Source organism: Xenopus laevis, chromosome 2L (assembly GCF_017654675.1).
Source record: "Xenopus laevis strain J_2021 chromosome 2L, Xenopus_laevis_v10.1, whole genome shotgun sequence".
NCBI lineage: Eukaryota > Metazoa > Chordata > Amphibia > Anura > Pipidae > Xenopus > Xenopus laevis.
Window position 1 is genome coordinate 7,712,109 of NC_054373.1, and position 27,747 is coordinate 7,739,855.

A 27,747-nucleotide genomic window follows, 5' to 3' on the forward strand; every position below is an offset into this window, starting at 1 on the left:
TGGGGGCAGGGATGGGAGGGGCCTCCCCGTTGTAATGCTGAGTGACCAGGAAAGTATATTTTCTTTCATAATTGTATGTTCTTCAATATTAAATTATTTTCTTCCTATTAAATAGAAATAAATCCTCTCAGTAAGTACAGTCCCAGACCAGTGTGCAGTTCAGAGTTAATGTCAGTCAGCCCAGATATCTCATAAATGAAAGTGAAAGTAGTTCTGGCGGGAAAAATTCTTTCTACATGAGGCAAGACGTGTGGAGTCCATTATGTCCCTCCACGGGATCTCACTAAGGAGAGAGTTTCCCTTCCAGAAGGTTTCTGTTATATTACTGTGTCTGGCTCATACTGCAGGTAAGAAATTGTATGTCGTACCCACAACTGACTGTGCAGGTGTCACATATTCTGTATATAATTCCCACAACTGGTCTCCTCCTGCACTTGTACTCTCAGCAATGTACCCTGAGAAAAGGGATTTCCATTAAATAGGCAATTTTGTTTGTCTCAGAAATGGATTATCAGTCTCTACTGTTATCACTCATGTATTATAAGGGATAATGTACCCCCTACTGTAAATGATAAGGATATTAGAAGTCACTGAGGGGTTGTTCTGTGACCATATAAAGGCACAAGGCTGCAGGCTGAGTTATACAGGGAACTCTGAGTATCACTCATGTATTATAAGGGATAATGTACCCCCTACTGTAAATGATAAGGATATTAGAAGTCACTGAGGGGTTGTTCTGTGACCATATAAAGGCACAAGGCTGCAGGCTGAGTTATACAGGGAACTCTGAGTATCACTCATGTATTATAAGGGATAATGTACCCCCTACTGTAAATGATAAGGATATTAGAAGTCACTGAGGGGTTGTTCTGTGACCATATAAAGGCACAAGGCTGCAGGCTGAGTTATACAGGGAACTCTGAGTATCACTCATGTATTATAAGGGATAATGTACCCCCTACTGTAAATGATAAGGATATTAGAAGTCACTGAGGGGTTGTTCTGTGACCATATAAAGGCACAAGGCTGCAGGCTGAGTTATACAGGGAACTCTGAGTATCACTCATGTATTATAAGGGATAATGTACCCCCTACTGTAAATGATAAGGATATTAGAAGTCACTCAGGGGTTGTTCTGTGACCATATAAAGGCACAAGACTGCAGGCTGAGTTATACAGGGATACAAGGGATAATGCCAATCCAAATCCTGCTTTGAGGATGAATTGATCCTGAGTTGTTCAGTGGTTTCAACTTCAGAGTAAGGCACTACCAGGCCTTCCAAATATCCACAAATAGTAGATAGCACTCTGGAGAACCAGTTTCCGTAGTTAAAAAGTTACTTTATTTAGAAAATGCACAACATGTTTCGGATCTGGGTGATCCTACCTCATGTATCTTGTATATTAGCACCTGAGGAAGGATCACCCAGATCCGAAACATGTTGTGCATTTTCTAAATAAAGTAACTTTTTAAATATGGATACTGGTTCTCCAGAGTGCTATCTATTATTTGTCAATCCAAATCCTGCAATTCAGCGAAAGTCTTAACCAAATACCGGAATTGGTGCCTCTAAAATAAAATGTTATTAAACCATCTTTAAATTCCTGTCTCTAAATCAGTGCAATATTTCTTTCAGTATCTGAGCCTGGAGTAAAATGCAAATTCTCAGGACCTGCCATTATAGGGGGTAACGCTACACTGAGGTGCCAACTCCCAGGATCCTTTGAGGTGCTGCAGGTGACCTGGCAAAGGAGTAAAGATGGCTTCCGAGAAAACATTGCGACCTACAGCAACAAGTATGGCGTCAAGGTACTGAGCCCCTTTAACAAACGAGTAGAGGTTTTCAACACAAGCCCAAAAATGTCATCCATGATGATTTCTGCACTGACAAAGGAGGATGAAGCCTGTTATATTTGTGTCTTCAATGTGTATCAGCACGGAGCCTACACTGGGCAAGTCTGTCTCCCCACCCTGGGTAAGTTAAATAAAGCCTTCACTTGCCCCTCTTGCTTATTTAGATATTAGTCTCACTAAAATAATGGCAAAAGCTTTGTGCACCCCCTGTAGGCTCTGTATAAGGAACGGAACTATAAGGAATACTGAAGGCAGGAGGTTGTTTATCTGGAGAAAAGGTCCTTGCGAGGGGACAGGGCTCTGAACATGATTCCAACCATAAGTGGTGCTCGTAGCCTCTCCAAGATACAATTGGACCTTTCTCTGGATCAACTTGTACTAAGATCTTTAACCCTGGATTTTCTGTATACCCCCAGAAGTCATAGCAAGATGGCACAGTGGCAATATTATGTATAAATACCAGAAGTCATAGCAGTGACAGATTCACAGAAGGAAAGAGTTAATAGTCACTGTGGGATAAACACTAGTCAAATGTTTGTAAGAAATGAGTTATGGGAAGAGTTAGGCAGGAAGTGCCAGCAGGCAGTAAAAGTAATAAAAAAAACCACTTACCTTTATACTGCTGCACTTATCAGTTCCGGGAGGAGGGAATCTGCAGAGTAGCTGTGACAGGAAACAGACACCATCAGTGCAGCCCTCCCTCCTCACTCCTTCGCATTCAACCCTCCCTCCTCAGTCTTTTGTGTTCAGCCCTCTCTACTCAATCCTTTGTGTTCAGCCCTCCCTCCTCATTCCTTCATGTTCATCCCTCCCTCCTCTGGCCTCCTCTCAATCCTTCGTGTTCAACCCTCCCTCCTCAATCCTTCTTGTTCGACCCTCCCTCCTCAATCCTTCTTGTTCGACCCTCCCTCCTCAGTCCTTCGTGTTCAGTCCTCCCTCCTCAGTCCTTCATGTTCAGCCTTCCCTCCTCAGTCCTTTGTGTTCAGCCCTCTCTTCTCAGTCCTTTGTGTTCAGCCCTTCCTCCTTAGTCCTTTGTGTTCACCCCTCCCTTCTCAGTCTTTGTGTTCAGCTCTCCCTCCTCAGTCCTTCACATTCAGCCCTCCCTTCTCATTCCTTCGTGTTCAGCCCTCCCTCCCCTCAGTCCTCTCACCTCAGTCCTTCTTGTTCAGCCCTCCCTCCTCAGTCCTTTGTGTTCATCTCTCCCTCTTCAGTCTTTCATGTTCAGCCCTCAATCTTCAATCCTTAATGTTCAACCCCCCTCCTCAGCCATTCATGTTCAGCCCCAAGCCCTCCCTCCTCAATCCTTCATGTTCAGCCATCCCTCCTCAATCGTTTGTGTTCAACCTCCCCTCCTCAATCCTTCATGTTCAGCCCTCACCCCTCAATCCTTTGTGTTCAGCCCTCCCTCCTCAATTCTTAGTGTTCAGCCCTCCCTCCTCATCCCTCCCTCCTAAATCCTTTGTATTCAGCCCTCCCTCCTCAGTCCTTTGTGTTCAGCCCTCCCTCCTCAATTCTTAGTGTTCAGCCCTCCCTCCTCATTCCTTTGTATTCAGCCCTCCCTCCTCAATCCTTTGTTTTCAGCCCCCCCTCTTCAGTCCTTTGTGTCCAGCCCTCCCTCCTTAGCCCTCATAATGTAAGGATCAGCCCGGGACTCAAACCTTTATTTCCCAGATTCTGGACATTGTGTGTTCTTTTGAGCCACTGGCGGCTCTTTGAGGCTGATCCTTACCCTTGTGTGTCTTGTGTTTCATGTACCTGTCAGTTTCTAGTGTGTTCCTCCCCATTCTCCACCCACCTCGTTTACCCTCATGTGTTTCCCATTCCCAATTACCGTCCCTTTATTAACCCCGCCCTGAGCTTTGCTCAGGGCTGAGTCATTAATTGTATTCGTATCCTGTATCTGGTCGCTGTATCTTGTTCCTGTGATTCCTTACCTGTATCCCAAGCTCCTGGATTCCAAGCTCCTGTGTTGCCTTGTTCCAGCATTGTTTCCTTATCCTCACCTTCCTGGTAATTACCTTATTTTGAACTGTTCCTGTGTTATTTGCAAGCTCCAAGTAAACCTGCTTTATTTTCACCATGTCTGCCTCCCTTATCATCTATGGGTACACCCCTGGGCTTCCGCCATATCCTCTCCCAATGGAATGGCTATCCACTATCACAGCGGTTCCACGCTGTAACCCTTACACATAAATGGTTTCCGTATATGCAGCCAATTGCTTACAGCTAACAAAACTGGGGGAAGAAATTCCGGGGGGGGGGGCAAGAAACTCTGTTCTCACCAGTTTCTTTTTTTCTTTGTGTACAAATATTGGCTTTTATCATTTTCGGCAGCTGGTCAACTCCAGAATGTTGGTTAGACTGAGCACTGGGACAGTGGTGTCTACGGCAGCTGGTCAATGCCACAGTGTGAGTTAGACTGAGCGCTGATGATTTCTTTCTGTGTCCCCAGTTCTGACGCCTATGATTCCAACTGAACCAAAGTGAATTCTAATAAGTCTCTAATTACATTTTTTTTTTTTTGCTTCAGTTTCAGGCAGAGAATGTATTTGCTCTACTGTTGGGTCTCATATTCTCAATATCACTCTCAATCCCCCCGATATCAACACTGATTCTGCAACACAGTCAGAAGGTGGAATAACAGGGTCTATACGGAAAGGCACCCTTACAGAAGAGAATGTGACCTGTACTTTCCAGTTGCCCAGGACAGGCAGACAAAAACGGGATATTACAGGTAAATCTTATACAAGACTTTTGTTTTACTACTTGTATATTATTTTTTTTTTTAACTCAGATGAGAATTTTATTTGGTACAGTCAAAAGAAATTACACACATAGGTATGTTAAACCGTACAGAATCATACAATGTTATCAAGTCATAAAGAGCAGCAGTGACACATCAATACAGAAAAAACAAGTTCTCCCTGTCTCAGAACATACAATAAGCATAAGAATTTATACATTCTCCAGGATCCACAGCTGCCATATTTCCATACATTTGTCAGAAGTTTTGTTACGCCTAGCAATTAGTTGTTCTACATTACACATGTTTTGAACTGATTTTTCCCAGTCCGCATATAGAGGGGGGAGCTGAGATTTCCAAACTTGTGCTATGAGTCTACGTGCTTGAAATAGAATTTTATGTAGTATATTTTTTGCAGGGCGAGTCAGCTGGTTAGGGGGGTCCATACCTAAGATATACCACTTGGGGTCAAGTGGGATCTCAAAGCCTAGGATAGTGGTAATACGGGTTTGTATCCTGGCCCAATAATCCTGTAATACAGGGCAGGACCAGAACGTATGTAGTAAAGTTCCCTCCGCCACATTGCACCTAACACAAGTATCCGGAATATCAGGATTGATCCTGTGCAACCGAGATCTGGTATAATACGCCCCATGTATCAAGTACAGTTGCAAAATTCTGTTTTTATATATGGGTGAAATAGACAGAGGGGTTAACAACACCTGGACCCACTGATCGTCAGTAATATAATCAATGGAGCGCTCCCATTGCGCCCGTGCTTTTATAGAAGTTTTCCGCAAAACCAAATTTTGTAGTTCTTTGTAGAAAAGAGTGATAGAGTGCCGGGAGTTCTCAGAAATCAGTAGTTCCATTATGGAAGAAGTACCAAATTGCAGACGTTTGGGTGCATTCAGTCTATAAAGCGCAGCTCTCACTTTGTGGTATATTAGCCATTGAGAATTGGGCAGAGAATAGGACTGCCTTAACTCACTAAAGAGAACCATACCATTGTCGGACCAAACCTGGCCTACAGACCAAATCCCCGCCTGGATCCACTCTTTTAGAGAGGACAGCTTGTCTAGAGGAGCAAGTTTACTGTTATACCATAAAGGGGTTTGCAGTTCTAGTACTACTGGATGGACCAGTTGGAGAGACCGTTGCAAACAGAATTTTTGCGATTCTACCAGAGAGCAATCACTCACCAACTGCTTTGTCTTATACAGGTTCAGGGCCAGAATGGCATAGAAAGGGGGGAGATCAGATTTCAATAAACATTGCCATAGCTGAAATAGGGCGTCCTCAGGCAGAGCGCTTTTCAGAGTACGGGTTTGTGAGAGTTGGGCCGCGAGGTAATACAGATACATGTCTGGGAGGGCCATGCCCCCATCATTTTTGGGTCGCTGCAATGTTTTAATGGACAGCCTGCATCTGGTGTTCCCCCAAATAAATTGCCGGAAGAGGGACGTTAAGTGGGCAAAAAAGGGGGCTTGAATCTTAATAGGCGCATGCCACAGTACATAAAGAATTTTCGGGGCAATCACCATCTTTATAAGTTGTATGCGCCCAGTCGGACCCAAAGGGAGAAGTTCCCATGCCTGAAATTTAGCTTGAGCCCAGTAGAGTAAAGGCGCAATGTTTAGAATATAATAGGACGATACAGGGGTAGCAATGTGAATTCCCAAATATGTAAATTTATCAACCAAATGTAATTTTGCACAATCCGGGTTCAGGGGACCATTTAAGGGGTCTATTGGAAAAAGTGTAGATTTAGAGGGGTTGATTTTAAGGCCAGAAATACGTCCAAAGACTGCAGTTAGCATCAGAAGTTCCGTCAATGAATCGTGTGTGTCACCCAAATACACTAAAGTGTCATCTGCATACATTTGCACCTTCTCCTCTCTGTTTGCCAGACGTAGGCCAATAATACGTGGATTTTGTTTAATTGCTAAAGCAAGAGGCTCGATGGCCAAGGCGAACAACAAGGGGGACAGAGGACACCCCTGGCGTGTACCCCTAGCTAGAGTAAAGTTCTCAGTTTGTGAGGCATTGAGTCTTAGGGATGCCACCGGGGTCTTATAGAGAAGTTGAACTAGCGAAGTGAAATGAGGGCCAACACCAAATGCTTTAAGGACACGCCACAAGTACACCCATTCAACTGTATCAAAAGCTTTGGCAATGTCCAAAGCAGCAACTGCTCTCTGACCTATATTACAGTGGTCTACAGACAAATTAAGCATCAGCCTTCTAATATTGTGGGCGGTGGTTTTGTGGGGGATAAAACCGGTTTGGTCCTCAGTAATTATGTGGGTGATAACTTGGTTCAGTCTCCTGGCCAGGACCTTCGCAAGGATTTTAACATCTGTTGTCAAAAGCGATATTGGCCTATAGGCCTCAGGTGAGGTTAAATCCTTGCCAGGTTTGGGCAAAAGAACAATCGTTGCCTCATACATGGAGGCAGGAAGCCTTTGGACTGTAAGGGAGTTATTGAAGGATTCTAAAAGTTTCGGTGCTAGTAAATGGGCATGCTTTTTATAAAATTCAATCGGAATGCCGTCGGAGCCCGCAGCTTTACCTGCAGGGAAAGAGTCAATGGCCTCCTGTATTTCAATTAGTGACAAAGGCTGGTCTAAGAACAGTCGAAATTCTTCAGTTAGGGTAGGAAACCTCAAACCATCGAGAAATTGGTCCAGCCCCTCTTCCCCGCGTTGCAGTTTAGAACTATAGAGATCTGTGTAAAAAGTCGTCATGATTTGATTAATTTCAGTGGGGTCTGTGGTGATAACAGAGTCAGCTCGTTGGGAGTTTCGCTATTGTGGGGGGAGTAGTCTGCGCTCTGCTGAGCAGGGCCAGCATTCTACCTGCCCGCTCACCTTGCTCTAAGATACGGACTTTGGCAAACAAATGTTTGTATTGGGATTTTTCCCACATTGCCTTTGCATAGTTGCCCTGGGCCAGCTTCAATTTGGCTACCAACGCCGGGGAAGGGTTATCTGAGAGAGCGGCTTCTAAGCGCTGGACTTCACCCTCCAATGCCTGCTGGGCTTGTCTGGATTGTTTTTTGTAAGAGGAGATTTCTTTGTTCAAGTACCCCCTAAGGTTAGCTTTAAACGAGTCCCAAACAATGTTAATGTCAGCGGAGCCCTGATTTAACTGAAAAAATTCTTGTATAGTGGCCGCATGTTCTTTGTCATTGTTAAGGATTGAGAGCCACAGAGGGTGTAAAGACCAGCGAGGTCTACTCTGGGTACTTGGTAGATTAAGTTGTATCTCTAGGGGGGCATGGTCAGTGATACCCCTAGGAAGGTACTCCACTAAATGTAAGTCAGAGAGGGCCTTGTCATTGACAAATGCCAAGTCTATCCTGGAAAGTACTGAATGGGACAACGAGAAGCAGGAGAACTGTCTAAGACCAGGGTGAAGGAATCTCCAGGCTTCGACAAGGCCCACATTGCTAGTAAGCGAGGCTAGATTGGATTGAGGGTCTGTAATGTCACTAGGACGGATACGCAATCTATCCAAGGCCGGGTCCATCAGGGAGTTGAAGTCCCCAGCAGCTATCACCTTGGCATGGGGGAATTGAGCTATGAATTGAGTAAGTTGGGAAATACATGATGAGTCATATGGCGGAGGGATGTACAAATTGGCAATCACAAATTCTTTATGATGAACGTTTGCATGTACAAAAAGAAATCTACCCCTAGGATCGGATTTTAACGATAGGAGTTGGAAGGGAACCTGCTTGGAAATTAGGGTAGCAACACCAGATGAGAAGGAGCTGTAAGTAGCGTGATAATGCCAACCAACCCAGGGCTTTTTGAGTCCGAGTATTCTCCTACCCTCCAAATGGGTCTCCTGCAAAAGAATTATATCCGCCCCATACATAGTTGAGCACTAACCTACGCTTAATAGGGTTATTAAGGCCACGAACATTCCAGCTTAACAATTTAAGCGTCATGGGGGATTCCAAAACCATTGGGTAAGTGTGTGCAATTGGCCAGTCAACATAATGAAAAATTGTATATTATTTTAAAGGAAATAAATAGCTAAATATATTCAGCTATTTAAAATTTAAGACAGACCCCATCATGAATACCACTTCTTCCTCAAACCACAGTACTGTTCTCTTTTCCAATAAACTGATATTTTCCAGCTGTACAGACTTCAGACAGGACATTGGGGAACGGGATGTAACAAACCCTTTCCTTTCCATTTAGAACAACATAATGATCTGGATGACGATGAGGAAATTGTCTCTACAAATTGTTCTGCATCTGGCAAAACAAAACCTTATATAATGTGGGAGAATGAAGGGAAACCCGTCAGTGCAGAATATAAAGAAAAAGTAACTGGTGATATCACAACTGTCACAAGTACTCGCTGGTACTCACTGGCCTGGCTATCGGCACAGGATAAACCAATCATCTGTCATATCACAATCAACCCCGGTGCCATAGGTGAGTTCTGTACCTATTTTATATATATATTTATTTCTATTAAATTTTTATTGATATATAGTTAAAGAATAAAGTCATAGGTGAGTTCTGTACCTATTATATATATATATATATATATATATATATATATATATATATATATATATATATATATATATATATATATATATATATATATATATATATATATATACAGTAGTTTATTATTTATATATACAGTAGTTTTTTAAGGGGACCAAGAAAAAATTATGTAAAATCAGGGAAAATTTGAAATCAGGGAAATGTGTTAAAGTAACTTTTTCTTCAAATACTGAAAGGATATAAGCACAGGAGTCTGTTTTACTTTCAGATACAATATTTACTTTGTTAATAACAAGGGTTGAGCATTGCAGCGTTAATGTTACACTATGGGGGGCCTGTGCAAGACTCTCTGTCAGTCACATAAACAACGAAAGCAATAAGTGATTGGTGCAGGATTGTATAAGGGGCAGACAAATTGGAATTGACCATTTACAGGCAGAACCAAAGCAAAATATACATCTGGTTAGTATTTTAAACCTCTTTAGTTTACTACTAATAACATTCATAGAGAAAAAAAATCGTTTTTGGAACATCAGGAAAACATTTTGATGTAAAATCTGGGAAAACATTACTTAAAATCAGGGAAATGCAACCATTGAAATGCATTGTAAATTGGTGGGACCACAAATAAAAAATGTAAAATGCAGGAAAACGTAAAATCATGGTACTTAAAATTGAGGTTTCACTGTATAAATATATATTCATTTGTGTTGAATTATTACTGATATATAGTTAATCAGTGCCACTGTTCATAAAATATGATCCTGTTCTCAGACTCAAAACTATAGGCCAGTTTGTCTGATGTCAGTGGCAGGAAAGTTTTTCGAAGGGTTAATAAAGGATAACATACTGGACTTCATAGCAAATCATAATACTATGAGTGTATGCCAGCATGGTTTTATGAGTAATAGATCGTGCCAGACTAACTTAATTTCTTTTCATGTGAGCAGGGACCTTGATTCTGGGATGGCAGTGGATGTGATTTATTTAGCTTTGCTAAAGCATTTGATACAGTGCCACACATAAGGTTACTGGTTAAATTAAGGAATGTTGGCCTGGAACATAGTATTTGTACCTGGATAGAGAACTGGCTAAAAGATAGACTACAAAGAGTGGTGGTAAATGGAACATGTTCTAAATGGACCAGTGTTGTTAGTGGAGTACCGCAGGGCTCTGTACTAGGTCCCTTGCTTTTCAACTTGTTTATTAATGACCTGGAGGTGGCCATTGAAAGTACATTGACAGTACATTGAAAGTGGGCATTTGCAGATGATACTAAATTGTGCAGAACTATAGGTTCCATGCAGGATGCTGCCACTTTGCACAGTGATTTGTCTAAGTTGGAAAACTGGGCAGCAAACTGGTAGATGAGGTTCAATGTTGATAAATGCAGGTTGTCGGGCTATTTGTGCGAATATTTAATGAAATTATATAAAATTATTTAAAAGAATTTAAGGCTCCTTATAAGTAATAAACAGGAGGAGTCTTAAATAATATATGCCCAACTATGAATTCGATATCGAGCCTTTCCAATCAATTGGTACAAAGGGTGAAAAATCAGGACAACTATTTAACAAAATTAATTTATTTATATATAATAATAACAAATCAAATTATCACTTCTTTTAAAATCCACCAAATACTTCTTGATATAAACACAAGATAAAATTTATCAACAGATATTAATTGATAAGACCAAAATCATTAATATGGCGAGCATCCACAAGACAATATACACTCTTATTAATAATAAGGTATTGGAATCAAAGGAGGAATATGTGACTGATTCTGATTTGCTAAGGAATTCTGTCCTTAAATTTTCCTATTTCCCCCATTAAATCGTTAACTTGGATATCATATATATATATATATATATATAATAGTACAAACACCTGCACTCTGTCCACTTTTTTCTCCAGGCCGGGTGCTCGGTCAAAGTCTTTATACATGCATAGAATGGACCAGCACACCGTTTTCTTCAATCAAACGTGTTTATTCAATACACACTGTGCATCCAACGTTTCGGCCCGCATCCGGCCCTTTATCCTTGATAAAGGCCCGGATGCGGGCCGAAACGTTGGATGCACAGTGTGTATTGAATAAACACGTTTGATTGAAGAAAACGGTGTGCTGGTCCATTCTATGCATATATATATATATATATATATATATATATATATATATATATATATATATATATATATATATATATATATATATATATATATATATATATTAATAAAAAATAACAGGAAATTGTTTATACATACCGTAATTTCTGTTTCCTGGTCACTTCCATGACAGCATTCACCAATGGGTTAATTCCCCTGCTGGCCAGCGGACAGGACCTCCCACCAATAGTTCAAAGTTCTCCTTCCTCCCTTACCCTCTTGTCTTAGTAGAAAGCTGTCCCCATACAGGGTGGGAAACTCCCCGGTGAATGCTGTCATGGAAGTGACCAGGAAACAGAAATTACGGTATGTATAAACAATTTCCTGTTTTCCCATAGTCACCCATGCCAGCATTCACCAATGGGAAATCCCCAAGCTTAAAATAGAGGGCGGGAAACAATATGCGTTTAACAGAAAACTTTTAATCATCAGAAAAAACTACAGATTGCAACACTTTTCTCCCAAATTTAGCTTCTTGAGAGGACAACACGTCCAATCTGTAATGCTTCACAAAAGTATTAAAGGACGACCATCTTGCTGATTTGCAGATGTTCTCTGGCGACCCCCTGGCTTGTGCCGCCCAGGAACTGGCCAATGCCCTGGTAGAGTGGGCCTTCAACCCCTTAGGAACACTCCTTCCTGCCACATTATACGCTTTTGCTATAGCTGCAACAATCCAGGAACTAATTGTTCTCTTTGTTGGCGCTTGTCCTTTCCTTGCTCCATTAGGAACTATGAATAATCGATCAGATTTCCTCCACAGTTCTGTTCTTTTCAAATAAATCTTTATAGCTCTCACCAAATCTAGTGTGTGCCACACTGATTCTTGCGCAGACTGTGGATCTGGAAAGAAGGAAGGTAAGATAACTTCCAGATCCATATGGAATTTCGAAATTACTTTAGGCAGGAATCCGAAAGCAGGTTTTAACACCACCTTGTCTTCGAAAATTACTGTGTGTGGCTCCGATGCAGCCAAGGCTGATAACTCTCCTACTCTGCAAGCCGAAGTTACTGCCACTAAGAGTACCACCTTCAATGTCATGTTCCACAATGATGTTTCCTCCAATGGTTCAAATGGAGACTCAGTGAGAACCTTTAATACCAAAGGCAATTCCCATGGTGGACGACAATCCCTTTTCATAGGTCTTACTCTCATCAAAGCATTGAAGAATCTCTTAACCAAAGGATCTTCTGCCCATGTTTTCCCAGTTAGGGCTGAAATTGCCGACACCTGACCTTTTAATGTGTTATAATGTAATTTCCTCTCATATCCAGAGAACAGAAATTCTAACACAACCGTAGATGATGGAGACAACGGATCCTTCTCCTTCTCCACAACAAATGATACAAATTTGTCCCAAACTTTGTAGTACTGTTGCGAAGTACTATTTTTTCTTGACTTCAGCAACAAGTCTATGACTTCATCTTTTAGCGAGAGGCGTTCTAATCTCTCCCTCTCAACCGCCAGGCCATCAAAGACAGATGATTGTACTCCTGAAACTGTATGGAATCCTGCGACAGCCAGCCTGGGAACTTCTGAATTGTTATCGGCTTTCCTATGGCTAGCTTCTGGAGCAGCGGGAACCACGGCCTCCTGGGCCAGAAGGGTATTATCGCGATGGCCTCTGCCATGTCCAATCTTATCTTTTTTAAAACTCTCCAAATTAGGGGAAATGGAGGAAAGACATAAATTAAATCTTTTGACCAACTCTGACTTAGGCCATCTACTGCCTCTGCATCCCTGCAGGGGAACCTTGAGAAGAACCGAAGACATTTTCTGTTCTGTAGGGTTGCCATGACATCTATGTCTGGATGTCCCCACTTCTCTGCAATTTCTTCGAAAATGTCTATGTGTAAGCTCCACTCTCCGGATCTATTATTGACTGGCTGAGGAAGTCCGCTTTCCAATTTTCTTTTCCTGGAAGGTGAATGGCGGTTAACCCTTCCAGCCACTCTTCTGCCCACTGAAATAGTGGCTTTACCTCTTCCAATAACGTTCTGCTCCTGGTGCCTCCTTGCTTTGCAATATAAGCGACTGCCGTAGTATTGTCTGTTCTTACTTTCACTTGTTTGTCTTTTAGTAGGTGAGAGAAGATTCGAAGAGCCTTTCTTATTGCTCTTAATTCGAGAATATTTGAGGACACATTCTCTGCCCTCCAAGTGCCTTGAATAAACGTTTCGCCTATGTGGGCTCCCCACCCCACATTTGACGCATCGGTGGTCACTACCACCCACTGTGGATCTTCTAGCGGCATTCCTCTTGCTAAATTTTCCTGCTTGCACCACCAGGACAGAGTTTCTTTGACCTCTAGTGGAACCACCACTCTTTCTTGCAAATGTAAGTGAGGCTGCTTTACCTTTCTTATAAGAAAAACCTGCAAGGGCCTTAAATGCCACCTTGCCCACCTCACAATTTGAATTGTCGCCGCCATAGAACCTATTACCCTCAGGCAATGTTGCACAGAGACTGTCCTTTTCCTTTTGAAATCCATTATTAACTCGCTCACCTTGCGCTGTCTGTCTAGAGGTAAGCTGACCATGTTCTGTTCTGTCTGAAAGAGGGCTCCCAAGTATTGAAGAGACTGGGTGGGAAGTAAATTGCTTTTTTCTTGATTCACTACCCATCCATGGTTCAGCATAAACTCTTTTACCTTGGTAGTATGAACTTCGGCCTCTGTCCTTGAACTTGCCACTACCAGAATATCGTCCAAATAATGGTACACTGATACTCCCTCTTTTCTTAATTCCGCAATGAGTGTCACAAGAACCTTTGTGAACACTCTTGGAGACTGTGCTAGGCCAAAAGGTAGACATCTGAATTGCACATGCACGTCTTCTAATGCGAATCTTAGGTATTTTCTGTGCACCTCTGCAATTGGTATATGAAAGTAAGCGTCTTTCAAATCTATACTCGTTAGCCAATCCCCCACTGAGACGGCTTGCATGATGGACGTCAATGATTCCATCTTGAATTTTTTTGCTTGTAAAAATCTGTTCAGCTTTCTCATGTCCAACACTGGTCTTAACGCTCCCGAAGCTTTCTTTACCAGGAACAGTTTTGAATAGAATCCTGTGCCTCTTTCCAGAGGAGGGACGATTTCTATTGCCCCTGAATCGAACAGTTGGTTCAAATAATCCTGAGCCCTCTTCCTGTCCAATTCTGTCGCCTTGACGACGGATTGTATGAAAAAATTGTTTCTGGGTACGGATTTGAATTCTAGTAGAAATCCTGACTGAACCACTTTCTGTACCCATACGTCCTGAATAGTCGTGGCCCAGACATGAGAAAATTCGGCTAGTCTGCCCCCCACCATGATCTGGGCCTTGCCACCTTCATTGTTGATTTGAAGTGGAAGGGGTGGTGGAAAAAAACCCAGGTCTCTTAGATGTGCCTCTGGAACTTGGCCGACCTGCTCTCCAGGAAGATTGCCTGGAATATTCTCTCCCGGGCTTATACTGTCTGGAGGCCCTAAAAGACTTATCTTTCGGCTTGTTATAGCTTGACTCAAAGCGGGGTTTCTTGGCTTGGTTTTCTTGAGGTAAAAATACACTTTTACCTCCCGACACCTTCTTAATGATAGCATCCAGTTTTTCTCCGAATAACATCTCTCCTTCAAAAGGTAACTGACACAGGTTTACTTTTGATGCCGTATCTGCTGCCCAAGATTTTAGCCATAGTGCCCTCCTGGCTGCTACGGATAGCGCCATAGATCTAGCTGAAAAATGCACTAAATCAATTGAAGCTTCCGAAATAAACTCCGTTGCCATTCTGCAGTCTGCTAACATCTCCAGCAGTTTAGGTCTTTTTACATTCGATGATATAGCTTCTCCTAGCTCAGACAGCCACACTTTCAAGGCTCTAGATACAGATGTTAAAGCCACAGCTGGCTTACAGGCTGCTCCTGCTGATCCAAAGGCTTTTCTTAAATTAAATTCTATCTTCTTCTCCATTGGTTCTTTAAAGACTGTCGCATCATCTACCGGTAAGGTGGTCTTCTTAGCCAACCTAACCACAGCCGCATCGACCTTTGGTGGAGACTCCCAGGCCTTTGAGTCCTGCTCATCAAAGGGATACTTTTTTCCGAATTTCCCTGCTGTCTGAGCCCTTTTCTCTGTCTTTTTCCATTCCGTCTGGATAATTTCTTTTATAGACGAGTGCACCGGAAAACACACAGATCGCTTCTTCGAAGAGGGAAATAATTTATCCGCTGCCGATACCCTCGCTGATTCTGTAGGAAAGGTTAGGGTTTGCCTAACTGCCTTAATTAACGGATCAATTACTGCTAAATCGAAAGAGGATTCTTCCTCTGACTCAATTTCTCCCTCTTCCGACCCTGCTTGAGACAGCACATCCGAGTCATCTGACAAATCTCCTTCTGAAATATCAGACAAAGGCTCCCCTTGTCTTCCATGAGAGTGTCTCGTCCTCTTCTTAGAACTCGATACCTCCTGAAATCCCTGTATGACTGCCTGTTTAATTACTGAGGCCAAGGATTCTGCAAATAACTGATTTTCCTGTGATAATAGAGAGGTTCCAGGCTCCTGTTGTTTTTCTGCAGAGGCTGTTGATTTGTCTGGAGACTTGTCTTTTTTAGCGTCTGCGGCAGGAAGGCTGCATAAAACAAAATAACACATTGTTATTACCTGCGCCCCCTGCTTGCAATAGTCTCTCTCTCATCCACCTCACCTTTTCCCTTTGGGGTGAGAGGCTTTTCCCGTCATACCAGGTTCCATTGGTGAACTAATAAGAGAGCAGACAATGACATCAGCTTATTCCTCTTGTATATATCACAAGGAATCAACCGCTGAAACTCACACACACACCCTACCTGTATCGATGCCTTGAAAGCTCAGGATTCTGAGAAGCAAATGGCACCCACAGGAAGTGTTTGCTGTTTAAATCAAGGGGCAGCACTCTGTATAAAACAATATTATCTTCCTATCTGCCCCTTGTTATCACATAGGCTCACGCGGGTCAAAACGCTGCCCTCAGGCAAGAAGCCGCACTTCTGGTTCCAGTCGCGCTCACTTACGAGGGACGCTAATGCCCTCAACCAAGATGGCCGTCCGGCCACTTCCTCTGTTGACGTCACATCCGCCCTTCGTCTCAGCGCTAATGCGCACACACGGCTTACCTCTCCTTCGCGCCGGCTTCTTTCCCCCAGCGTTTCTGGCACTCACCTAACCCGCCATGCGGGAGGATACGCCAAGAGCCACAGTGTCGCTGCCATGCTGCCCAGAACTCCCTGACCCGCAACACGGGAGGAGAGCCCTGATTACGTAAGTTAGCCCCTGCTGACCCCTACAAGGGGAGCTTCTAGGCTTCACAGCACCGATTCTCATCCTCCTATTAGTATCTTCTTTAATCTCTTAAAAATAGATCCTTCCCTGGCCCGGACAGGACAAAAAAGACAAGAGGGTAAGGGAGGAAGGAGAACTTTGAACTATTGGTGGGAGGTCCTGTCCGCTGGCCAGCAGGGGAATTAACCCATTGGTGAATGCTGGCATGGGTGACTATGGGAAAAAATGGACCCAAATTAAACAGATTATTCCCAGTTTGCAATTCTGGGAAAGTCAATGTTTAGGGTATGACTATAATACACATAGGAATAATAAATATCCAAGCATACAACTTAATCGAGAAAAAGTATAACAAAAATTTATATTTACCAGATGTAGAGTTTTCACTGGCCTGTGATGTCACCCTGATCTCACTTTCTAGATCTTTAAAATCCACTGGTCCTTTTCTTTTTAGTTGAAGAATGAGTCTTCTTATAGTTGAGAGTCTCCAAGTAGTTTTAGATTTCTTTCCTTCTCTTTCTTTCAGATGTAGAGTTTTTCTTCTTCAGTCAGCCCTCCTTTTCTTATCCTCTTTAGTTTCTTTTTCTTTTTTAATTCTTTTTTTCTTTTTTTTCAGTACCCCAGTGTCTCCTAATTTATCCCTCCTTTCTGTCTAAAACTCAACCCCTGGGATTAATTAACTAACCAATTGGAATTGAAGAGTAGTCTCCAAAAGTTAAACTATCACCATCTAATCTAAATATTTTGTAAAATGTCAATCATTGACCTCCTTAGTCTGGTGTTAAACATTACTGTTGACATTGTCTGAGACTGAAACAATACTTTATGATTCCTTAATACTTTTGGTACATATAATATACTTGTGAACACACTAGCCATTCAAAATTGGTCTGGTCTTTGATTAATTATTACCCTCTCAAACAGGTGTGCTCTATACTGTGGATAGTTTGTAAAATCCTTCAAGGTGTTCTCATCTTATTCACACAGACACCAAGGATTATACAACCTTTGAGATTTGCTTTAAGCACAAAGGTTATACACCTGTGTTAGGAGTCTGATAAAACATCCTTTTCAGAACCGAAGTTTCTTACCAACTAAACATTAATTTATATAAAACAAAATATAACATTCATTTCTCAACACTATATGATTAATCAAATATGCATAATATCAATCATGAATATGTATTCTATTGAGTAAAATAATCATACGTTATCATTAATAAACCTGAATATTCTTATAGTTAATAATCATCTTATTTGAAAATCCGACAAGGTTATGCACTTTGGCAAAAATAATATAAATGCAAGTTATACACTAAATGGCAGTGTGTTGGGAGTTTCCTTAAATGAGAAGGATCTAGGGGTCTTTGTAGATAACACGTTGTCTAATTCTGGGCAGTGTCATTCTGTGGCTACTAAAGCAAATAAAGTTCTGTCTTGTATAAAAAAGGGCATTAACTCAAGGGATGAAACATAATTATGTCTCTTTATAGGTCCCTGGTGAGGCCTCATCTGGAGTATGGGGGCAGTTTTGGACTCCAGTCCTTAAGAGGGATATAAATGAGCTGGAGAGAGTGCAGAGACTAAGTGCAACTAAACTGGTTAGAGGGAGGGAAGAGTTAAATTATGAGGGGAGACTGACAAGGTTGGGGTTGTTTTCTCTGGAAAAAAGGCGCTTGCGAGGGGACATGATTACACTTTACAAGTACATTAGAGGACATTATAGACAAATAGCAGGGGACCTTTTTACCCATAAAGAGAATCACGTACCAGAGGCCTCCCCTTCAGACTAGAGGAAAAGAAGTTTCATTTAAAGGAACAGAGTAGGGGGTTCATCACAGTCAGGACAGTGAGGTTGGGGAATGCACTGCCGGGTGATGTTGTGATGCTGATTCAGTTAATGACTATAAGAGGGACTTGGATGATTTTTTGGACAGACATAATATCAAAGGCTATTGTGATACTAAACTCTATAGTTAGTATAGATATGCGTATATAGAATTTAATTAAAAGTAGGGAGGGGTGTGTGTATGGGGCTGGGTTTTCATTTGGAGGGGTTGAACTTGATGGCTTTTTTCAAACCAATTTAACTATATAACTATGTTAATAAACCCTGGTGAATATGTTGCTCTGCAGAAAGCCTGATTGGGTTACTGTTGTTTATACAATAATTGTCAAAGCTGTAAAAGTAGATCAACAACACCCAGCAATTATATATATTCCAACTATATACACAGCAGTATTATTTATTCTATTTGATTGAACTTGATCCCTTAGGTGAAAGAAGACAGTCCAGTACTTCTCAAGAGGAGAATTCTCAGATTCCACACAAACGTTCTTTAGGTAAAAGCTCACAGAATTCATTTAAGTTTTAAAGGGCCAGTAACCCCCCAAATAAAGTGGTTTTTGAATGCACTCAAATATTATTCACCATGAACTTGGCGTATGCTACATATACTGTAGAACCCCACACAGGGTGAATTAACTGTTTCTGCCATTAGATGGAAAACAGAAGCAGTCAATATATCCCCACTCCAACTGTCATATAGTAATTGGATACAAAGTGCATTGGGGCATGTAAATCCTGACCAATATCCATGTAAGCATTTTATCTTCTGTTCATCATAAAATATATATAGCATCAGTAAATTACGATGCACTTGTGGGGGGGGGGTCTGGCCAGTCTACTATATCTCTTTGTCCTTGGGCTTCTAGTTATTAATAGTATTGATCAGTGTCTGCCCTATCCCTTGTTAACTCAAGGGGCAGCCAAATAAAGGTGCAGAGTACAGTGTCATCTATAGTTTGCTTTACCCCTAGAATTATAGTTTACTAATTGTGGGGTTGACTAAAGCAACCCCATGCTGAAAGTAATTTTTTATAAGCTAAATGGGGACCCAAACCCAAAAAGGCCTTTTCTCTACAAGATCTGGCAATAATTATTTTAGGGCAATATACTTGCCCCATCCCTCTCCTAATTCTTATCAGGGTCTTGTAAACTGACCATGCATGGGGATACCCACTGTTTTGGTGGGGGTTGCCAAATGAAAGATATATGAGCAAATTGTTGCCACCCAAATAAAGGCATAAATCAGGCAGAGTTGGCTGACCCCAGTCCAACCATAGGATCACATACAGGTCTATTAAGATTTGTCCCAGCAGAGTAACAAATATCAACCAATAAATCATTTCCTTCCATTATTACGATTTCCATAATTTGGTAAATGCCAACTGTTTCTTTGATGCGATGGTTACTGAATTAGGGAGAATTTTGTCCATATTCTGTAACTATATGTTGATGTTAACCAATTTGTTAACATTAGTTTTTTTCCCATTAGATAACGAAAAAACTAAAAAGCAAGACAGCCATTATGTCCGATTAGCCATAGTAATTGTTGCATTTGCATTTGTCCTGCTCCCTGTGTGTTTCCTTATCTGGAAAAGAAAAGCTTGGCAGTAAGTAACAGACATCTGCGACATATTTTCACAAAAATCAATAATTTTTTTCTTCTGAGATATTTCGTACTACAATATGTATAAGTGAACTTTCCCAGCTTAACATTTTTTTCTGCTCAGTACCTTGTACTTGATCCCAACTAAGATATAATTAATCCTTATTGGAGACAAAACCAGCCTATTGGCTTTATTTAATGTTTAAATGATTTTCTAGTAGACTAACGGTATAAAGATCAAAATTACAGAAAGATCCGTTATCCAGAGAACCCCAGGTCCCGGATAACAGATCCCATACCTGTATAAAAACTAGTGTTTGTGCAGAGTTTCCCTATAAGAAATCTCAGGAATAGTGGAAAAATAGAGGGAAAGGTATCAAGAAGGAAGAATTTTGATCAGATATTAACAGGTGCTCCTTAGTGAAATCTGTTTATTGTTCAACACCGACAGAATATTAGTCACAAGAAATAGTCCATGAAATAAATGACATGGAGAGCAAATTGATATTTAGGAAACTGGCACTATGTGTTTCAGCTTGGCCTCCTGCACCTTTATTACATATTACACAGTATCAGTACCTGTGCCAGAGCACTGTGTATATAATAGGATAAACGGATTGCTTGTGATACTGAAATTATAGCCTTTCATTATCTCCACCAAACAGAGCTCAAAAGGCACAGCCACTGAAAGAGGCTAAACTTGAATGTAAATCTGAATCTGAATCCCACACATATGGGACACCAAACAAACTTAACGGGACCCCTACTACCACTAAGGTAAGTATGTCTTGTGTGGGTAAGACCTTCCTACAGGAAGCAATCAAATACTTTGAGATGATCAGGTCCGGATTTGTCAGCCAGGTGCCCCAAAGCCAAGTACCCCTTGGATGGTCCATCTGCCCCCATGCTCCCGCTCGACTCACTTTTGCTTTCCCTACTCATCTGCAAATGAGCAACCCTCTGGTTACAGGATTTAAATCTCCTGTGTGCCAAATTCTACAATATTGGTTAAAAATGTATAAAAGTATGTAAGCCGCCGAGCGGCATGTCACCCCCTAATTTGTGCCGCCCTAGGCCCGGGCCTTGGTGGCCTTTCCACAAATCAAAAAAATTGTAACATATTAACAACGTGGGGCACATTTACTAAGCTCGAGTGAAGGATTAGAATAAAAAATACTTCGAATTTCAAAGTTTTTTTTTGGGTACATCGACCTTCGATTCGAACTAAAAATCGTTCGACTATTCGACCATTCGATGGTCGAAGTACTGCCTCTTTAAAAAAAACTTTGGCTACCTACTTCGCCACCTAAAATCTACCGAGCACCAATGTTAGCCTATGGGGAAAATCCTTCGATCGATGGATTAAAATCCTTTGAATCGTTCGATTGGAAGGATTTAATCATTCAATCCAACGATTTTTCCGTCAATCGGTCGATCTAAGCATTTGCGGTAAATCCTTCGACTTTGACATTCGAAGTCGAAGGATTTTACTATGAGGGTCGAATATCAAGGGTTAATTAACCCTCGATATTCGACCAATAGTAAATGTGCCCCCAAGTGTCCGTATCAATCTCAAAAACATTTGCTCAATATACTAATGTGAATGCTTGACAAGATGTCTAGAATAAGTACAGCTGTAAGAGATAAAAACATAAATAATCAATAAAAAGAGGTAAAATCATGTAGCAATAGGGCTCAAGTCATTCTCTTCATTTAAGCCCCATGGTTCTAGGGTTTCAAGTTTCCTGAATGTCTGAGGATTGATTGTGCACCCCTAGGATTACTGAAATAGAGTGGAGATGCTTAAAGGAACAGTAACGTCAAAAAATAAAAGTGTAATGAAAGGAACAGTAACGTCAAAAAATAAAAAAGTAATGAAAATATAATGCAGTGTTGCCCTGCACTGGTAAAACTGCTGTGTTTGCTTAAGAAACACTACTATTGTTTATATAAATAACCTGCTGTGTAGCAATGGGGGCAGCCATTCAAAGGAGAAAAGGCTCAAGTTACACAGCAGATAGCAGATAAGCTCTGTCTGTCTAATGGTGTTATCTGTTATCCATTAGTTAACCTGTGCCATGTAGCCATTTTTCAATTTCCGCCATTGCTACACAGCAGCTTGTTTATATGAACTATAGTAGTGTTTCTGAAGCAAACAGCTCAGTTTTACCAGAACAGGGCAACAGTGCATGATATTTTCATTACTTTAAAACACTTTCATTTTTTGGTGTTACTGTTCCTTTAAGGACTTTTGATCTGTTCCTTCCCCACTCCAAAATACAGACTGCACAACTCCAGTGGGGGAAACGACATTTTTACAATAGGTGCCCTTTAGTCTGGAGAACTCTGGGGTTGTAGCTTATGCGCAGCTTGCACTGATACACACTCTATGGCCTCTATTAATACTGTATGTTCCTCTTGCTCATAATGTGAAACACAATAAAAAGGGGTGATAGTTAGTTACTCAAATAGCAAACTCTCCGCTCGACATGAGCTCGACAGGTTTTCGCTGGTGTATTTTCGGATTCAGATTTTTAGCAGCTTTAGGGTATAATAAATCTCTAAAAATTCAAGTATTTTTTTTCCTCTTAAAAGTCGAGTTTTCCCTAAGGCCCCTAAGGGGCACATTTATCAAAATCCAAAAAACCTGTTTGAGTAAACCATGTTTACTCAGTTGATCCCAAAACTGACATATAGTAGTACCTGTAGATCGGCTTATAAAAAGGCACTGATTTTATCCCTCTTTGTTTTTATTCTAGTATTTAGCTGCTATGGAACTTTATCACTTATATATTCTGCAAAAATACTGCCACCTACTGTGCACTGCTGGAATCAACAGAAATGATATTCTCCTTTAAGGATCGTAGGCAGAAACAGGGGCAGGCAGAAGAGGCATGTGCCCAGGGTCTTTATGTTTTTTATTGAAAATGTATGAGAAAATATTAAATGGAATGTTTATCTTTGTTATAGTTTAAAAACTATAGATATGCCCATTTGTATCCTTGTGTTGGGCACCTGTTCTCTCTGTTCTGCCTCTGGATCAAAGCATATACTGTATAAATCAAATAAATAACTTTTCGCAGGTTTTTAAATAGCATTCTAAAATAGGATTATAAAGATACTGTACAAGAACTTCCCCAGGGTGAATACCTGGGGCATTGCTTTGCGGAAAGGTGATTTTTACAGATTGAAGCTGAATGAAAACTCAGTATTAAATCAACTTGCAGCTCCTTAAAGGGACACTGACGCTAGCAGTTGGCCTTTTTCAATAATTCAGCAATTCTAGCTTTGGGGAACGCAACATTCCGTTGAGACTGAAATACTGGGGGAAAAAATATCTTTGGAGGGATGAGTGAGAAGATACTGCCCTCCAAATGTATTATCCTGCAGGATCACCATAGGAGCCCACAGCAACCCTATCATGTCCTGTTCAATGCACTTCACTAAAATAGGAAATATAACAATAGCAATTGAAGAATTGCTCCCAAATAAGTACTGTGTGCTCCCATCCCCCACATCAGAGGCTCACTCCTGGTGTAGGTGGCCATGTTGGGGCATAATAAGCATCACATGGTCCCATGTCATACACCTATTGAGCAAGTCAAAACACTAACTGATTATGTACAAGCATGTGCCCCAGTATGGCCTCCTACACCAAGAGTGGGGGGACCAGTAGCCAATTTGGGGCCATTCTTTTCCCAATCCAAAATATTTGGCTTGGATTCATCCAGTTTGTCTCCACAGTCCTGTCAGCTCTGTATATTCATATATATAATAACTAATTGTCCTTATTTGATTTACAGGTTTATATCAGCAGTACTCCAGGATCTGAAATGTCAAAGAGAAATAATAAAAGACACAATCAGGATATAGTAAGTGACAGATTTAGATTGTTGTGTGTGTAGCAGTATCATTGGACCAGCTCCATCTCTTGTCAGTTCCTCTCTTGAACCAACAGTCACCAAGTTCTTTATTTCAGCAGTCGGCTCTGTGCAGTCACTCAGGACAATTATTCATGTGCAGTCACTGATACACACTGTATGGCCTGTATTCATACTGTATGTTCCTCTTACTCATAATGTGAAATACAGTGAAAAGGAATGATAGGGAGTTACTCAATAGCAAAGTCTGTGCACACTAATGGGCACATTTATAAAAATCGTTCTCCCGTCAAGGCAAATTCTGCTTAAAGGGGTGGTTTATCGTGAAGTTAACTTTTAGTATGTTAAAGAATGGCCCATTCTAAGCAACTTTTCAAGTGGTCTTCATTATTTTTTTTTTTATTGTTTCTGAATTATTTGCCTTGTTCTTCTGATTCTTTCTAGTTTTCAAAAGGGGCTTATTGACCCCATCTAAAAAACAAATGCTCTGTAAGGCTGCTAAAGATTTATTTTTCTTTGTATTTTTTATAACTCATCTTTCTATTCAGGCCTCTCCTATTCATATTCCAGTCTCCTATTCAAATCAGTGCATGGTTACCATGGTGCATGGACCCTAGCAACCAGATTGAAGAAATTGCAAACTGGAGAGCTGCTGAATAAATCTTCAGAATGGCGCATCAGTTGCTTTTACCGTCACTCCTCGTCCAAATCTGCAGTCACACCTCTGTCCTCTACCCTCCCTTCTCAGCCGTCAGTCATACAAACTCCGCCCTCAGCCTTCCGCCCTCCATCCTCTGCTCTCAGTCCTCAGCCTTTCACCCTCAGTCCTCTTCCTTTTAGTCCTCTTCCTTCGACCCTCTTCACTTCACCCTCCCTACTCAGCACTCCCCCATTAGATCTCTCTTTTCAGCTGACAGCCTTATCCATAAGTTTCTAAAGTGGTGAGCGAGGGCGGAAGGCAGATGACTGAGGGAGGAGGATGGAGGGCTGAGGGCGGAAGGCTGAGGGCAGAAGACTGAGTTCGTATGACTGACGGCTGAGAAGGGAGGGTAGAGGACGGAGGTGTGACTGCAGATTTGGACGAGGAGTGACAATAAAAGCAACTGATGCGCCATTCTGAAGGCATAGGACATTGCATGAAGGACATGTATTTCGCTGCAGGATGTCCGAAAATGCGTTCCATACTGCAAGCTCCTCTAGCTCCTCCTCTATACTGTAGTGGAAGTCACAGGGGACTACATTACCCAGCAGTCTCACAGGTACAAACATTAAGGGGCACATTTACTTTGCTCGAGTGAAGGAATAGAATAAAAAAAAAACTTTGAATTTCGAATGTTTTTTTTGGCTACTTCGACCATCGAATTGGCTACTTCGACCTTCGACTTCGAATCGAACTATTCAAACTAAAAATCGTTTGACTATTCGACCATTCGATAGTCGAAGTACTGTCTCTTTAAAAAAAACTTCGACCCCCTACTTCGCCACCTAAAACCTACTGAGGTGCAATGTTAGCCTATGGGGAAGGTCCCCATAGGCTTTCCTATGTTTTTTTGGTAGTAGAAAAATCATTCAATCGATGGATTAAAATCCTTCGAAGGATTTAATCATTCGATCAAATGATTTTTCGTTGGATCGAACTAATTGCGGTAAATCCTACGACTTCGATGAAGTCGAAGGATTTACATTCGGCAGTCGAATATCGAGACTATATGTAAATCTGCCCCTAAGTGTGCTACAAATAAAAAATGAAAACCAACGGCAAATTTTCTCAGGAAATCATCCTTTACATTATACTAACAGTTAACTGAAAGGTGAACAACCCCTTTAAGGTTCCCTTAGGGTTCTATGAAATGCCCTGATAGAACTGATTTAATAAAACACATTGATATAAACGGATCTAGGGGCCTCTGGGCTCACAAGATAAGAATTTATTTTTTCTGGTAAATATCAGAAAAATGTTGATCTGCCACTCAGAACTTTTATAGATGTAACTTAAGACACAATTTAAAATTCCCAACTGGCCACAATGGAAATAACTATGAGTAGTAAAAACGTGTACAGTAGAACCCCCCCATTTTACGTTTTTTAAGGGGACCAGAAAAAATGGTGTAGAAATCCAGGAAAATGTAATATCAGGGAAATGTATTATGTATAATATATAGGCGGGACCACAAAACAACAATGTAAAATGAGGGAAAACTTAAAATCAGGGGATGTAAAATTGAGGTTCCACTGTATAAATACATTATGGTCTGATGAACAAGAACACGGAGCTACACATTACTACAAATTACTACAACCAGCAGTGAATCACCCACATTTTTACAGCAGTTCCATTATGTGTTTGTACCTTTTACTTTACAGGAGAACACATCGACCCCCAAATCTGCAAAGTCCAAAGCAAGACTGCATTCAAAAACTGATGACGGAAAAATACCTCCAAAGAGAAAACTGTGGACAGATTCATAGGCGGAGGGCGACGTTTGTATTCGGGGAGGCTAAAGTTGACCATACACAGACTAACTTACAATGAGATTTGTAAAAAATTATCAACCCAATAACCACTCACAGTTCCCACTGACTTCAGTGGGAAGTGCTTAATCCAATAAAGGATGGGATGCACCGAATCCAGTATTCTGCATTTTTCTGCAGGATTTGGATTCGGCCGAATCCTTCTGTCTGGCTGAACCGAATCATAATTTGCATATGCAAATTAGGGACAGGGAGGGGAATCGTGTGACTTTTTGTCACAAAACAAAACGAAAAATGTTTTCCCCTCCCCACCTCTAATTTGCTTATGCAAATTAGGATTCAGATTCGGTTCTGTATTCGGGCGAATCTTTCCCAAAGGATCCAAAATAGTGCATTTGGTGCATCCCTTATAAATACCCTCTTATTTACTAGTACCTGTGTTGGAATAACTGTATTAGAAAATCAGAAAATATTTTGTGGTGTTTTGTTGCCCAACGTATATAGTGGCATATAAAGTGGCAGCAGCACTCACTGAAGGGCGGACAATAAAGTTATTTATCAAAATCCAAATTTTCGGATTTTTTAAATAAAAAAAAAAGTCTGACTAAACTAGAATGCATGATTTGCCCTTATTTATCAATAATAAACCATGAAACCAAACCACAAGGCAGGAAATGCTGCAGAAATGGATTGTTAACATTCCGGATCTTACAATAGAGCAATGGACATATTTACTAGCTGATTCTCTTACCCCTTTAATAAGATCCAGGGACCGACTTATCCAATACAAGCACTTACACCGTGCCTACTATACCCCCTATATTCTACATAAAATGAACCCGGCTTTCCCGGACAAGTGCAACAGATGCAAAAGCCCTAATGCAGATTTCTATCACATGGTTTGGGAATGCACCCAAATCCAACACTTCTGGACAGAAATAGCTGATTATATAAGTCAACTTACGGCAATGCCAGTGGAATTCCACCCTAAGGTGCTACTGTTCAACTACCTACAGGATAGGACAACTTCAAGAACAGAAAGGACTCTGCTCACCTTTCTCCTGTTCCATGCAAAACAGGCAATAGCCATAAAATGGAAAGATGAGAACCCTCCTACGCTCAGTTATTGGAAAGCTCTGGTGGAACAAACATAACCAGCCCTGGAACAAATTTACTACGCAAGGGGTTGTCCTACAAAATTCAATAAAATTTGGACACTTTGGGGCAAATTCACTAAACGCCGAAGCGCCGAACGCTAGCGTTAATTCGCTAGCGTTTGGCATTTTCGTTACTGCGCAAATTCACTAACGAACGCTGGCGTAGTTTCGCTAGTGT

At 41.2% G+C, this 27,747-nt stretch overlaps 2 protein-coding genes across 3 annotated transcripts; one reads left to right on the top strand and one right to left on the bottom strand.

The window, feature by feature from the left end:
- LOC108707836 (nectin-1) lies at window positions 1–27,021 on the top strand. 2 transcript variants are annotated; one of them, XM_041581444.1, is made up of 9 exons: window positions 10–347; window positions 1,638–1,976; window positions 4,386–4,589; window positions 8,813–9,052; window positions 18,885–18,950; window positions 19,946–20,063; window positions 20,725–20,836; window positions 23,863–23,931; window positions 26,305–27,021. In XM_041581444.1, the coding sequence occupies exons 1-9, from the start codon at window positions 263–265 to the stop codon at window positions 26,407–26,409; spliced, it is 1,338 nt and encodes a 445-aa protein (XP_041437378.1). In that variant the 5' UTR covers window positions 10–262; the 3' UTR covers window positions 26,410–27,021. The 2 variants fall into 2 exon arrangements, with proteins under 2 accessions (XP_041437379.1, XP_041437378.1); XM_041581445.1 differs by lacking the exon at window positions 20,725–20,836 and having other exon boundaries at window positions 1–347; window positions 26,305–26,416.
- LOC121399800 (lamina-associated polypeptide 2-like) lies at window positions 14,456–16,823 on the bottom strand. Its single transcript, XM_041581446.1, has 3 exons — window positions 16,134–16,823; window positions 15,992–16,045; window positions 14,456–15,916 (listed from the first exon to the last, which is right to left on the bottom strand). The coding sequence occupies exons 2-3, from the start codon at window positions 16,036–16,038 to the stop codon at window positions 14,638–14,640; spliced, it is 1,326 nt and encodes a 441-aa protein (XP_041437380.1). The 5' UTR covers window positions 16,039–16,045; window positions 16,134–16,823; the 3' UTR covers window positions 14,456–14,637.
- Window positions 27,022–27,747: the final 726 nt, after the last annotated feature.

Excerpts from the sequence above, each read along its gene's own strand:
- LOC108707836 (XM_041581444.1), top strand. The coding sequence starts at position 263 with ATGTCCCTCCACGGGATCTCACTAAGGAGAGAGTTTCCCTTCCAGAAG. Across the intron at positions 9,053-18,884 it reads AATCAACCCCGGTGCCATAG|GTGAAAGAAGACAGTCCAGT; the intron begins GTGAGTTCTGTA and ends TTGATCCCTTAG. Across the intron at positions 20,064-20,724 it reads TGGAAAAGAAAAGCTTGGCA|AGCTCAAAAGGCACAGCCAC; the intron begins GTAAGTAACAGA and ends TCCACCAAACAG.
- LOC121399800 (XM_041581446.1), bottom strand. The coding sequence starts at position 16,038 with ATGGAACCTGGTATGACGGGAAAAGCCTCTCACCCCAAAGGGAAAAG. Across the intron at positions 15,917-15,991 it reads TCTCACCCCAAAGGGAAAAG|CCTTCCTGCCGCAGACGCTA; the intron begins GTGAGGTGGATG and ends TGTTTTATGCAG.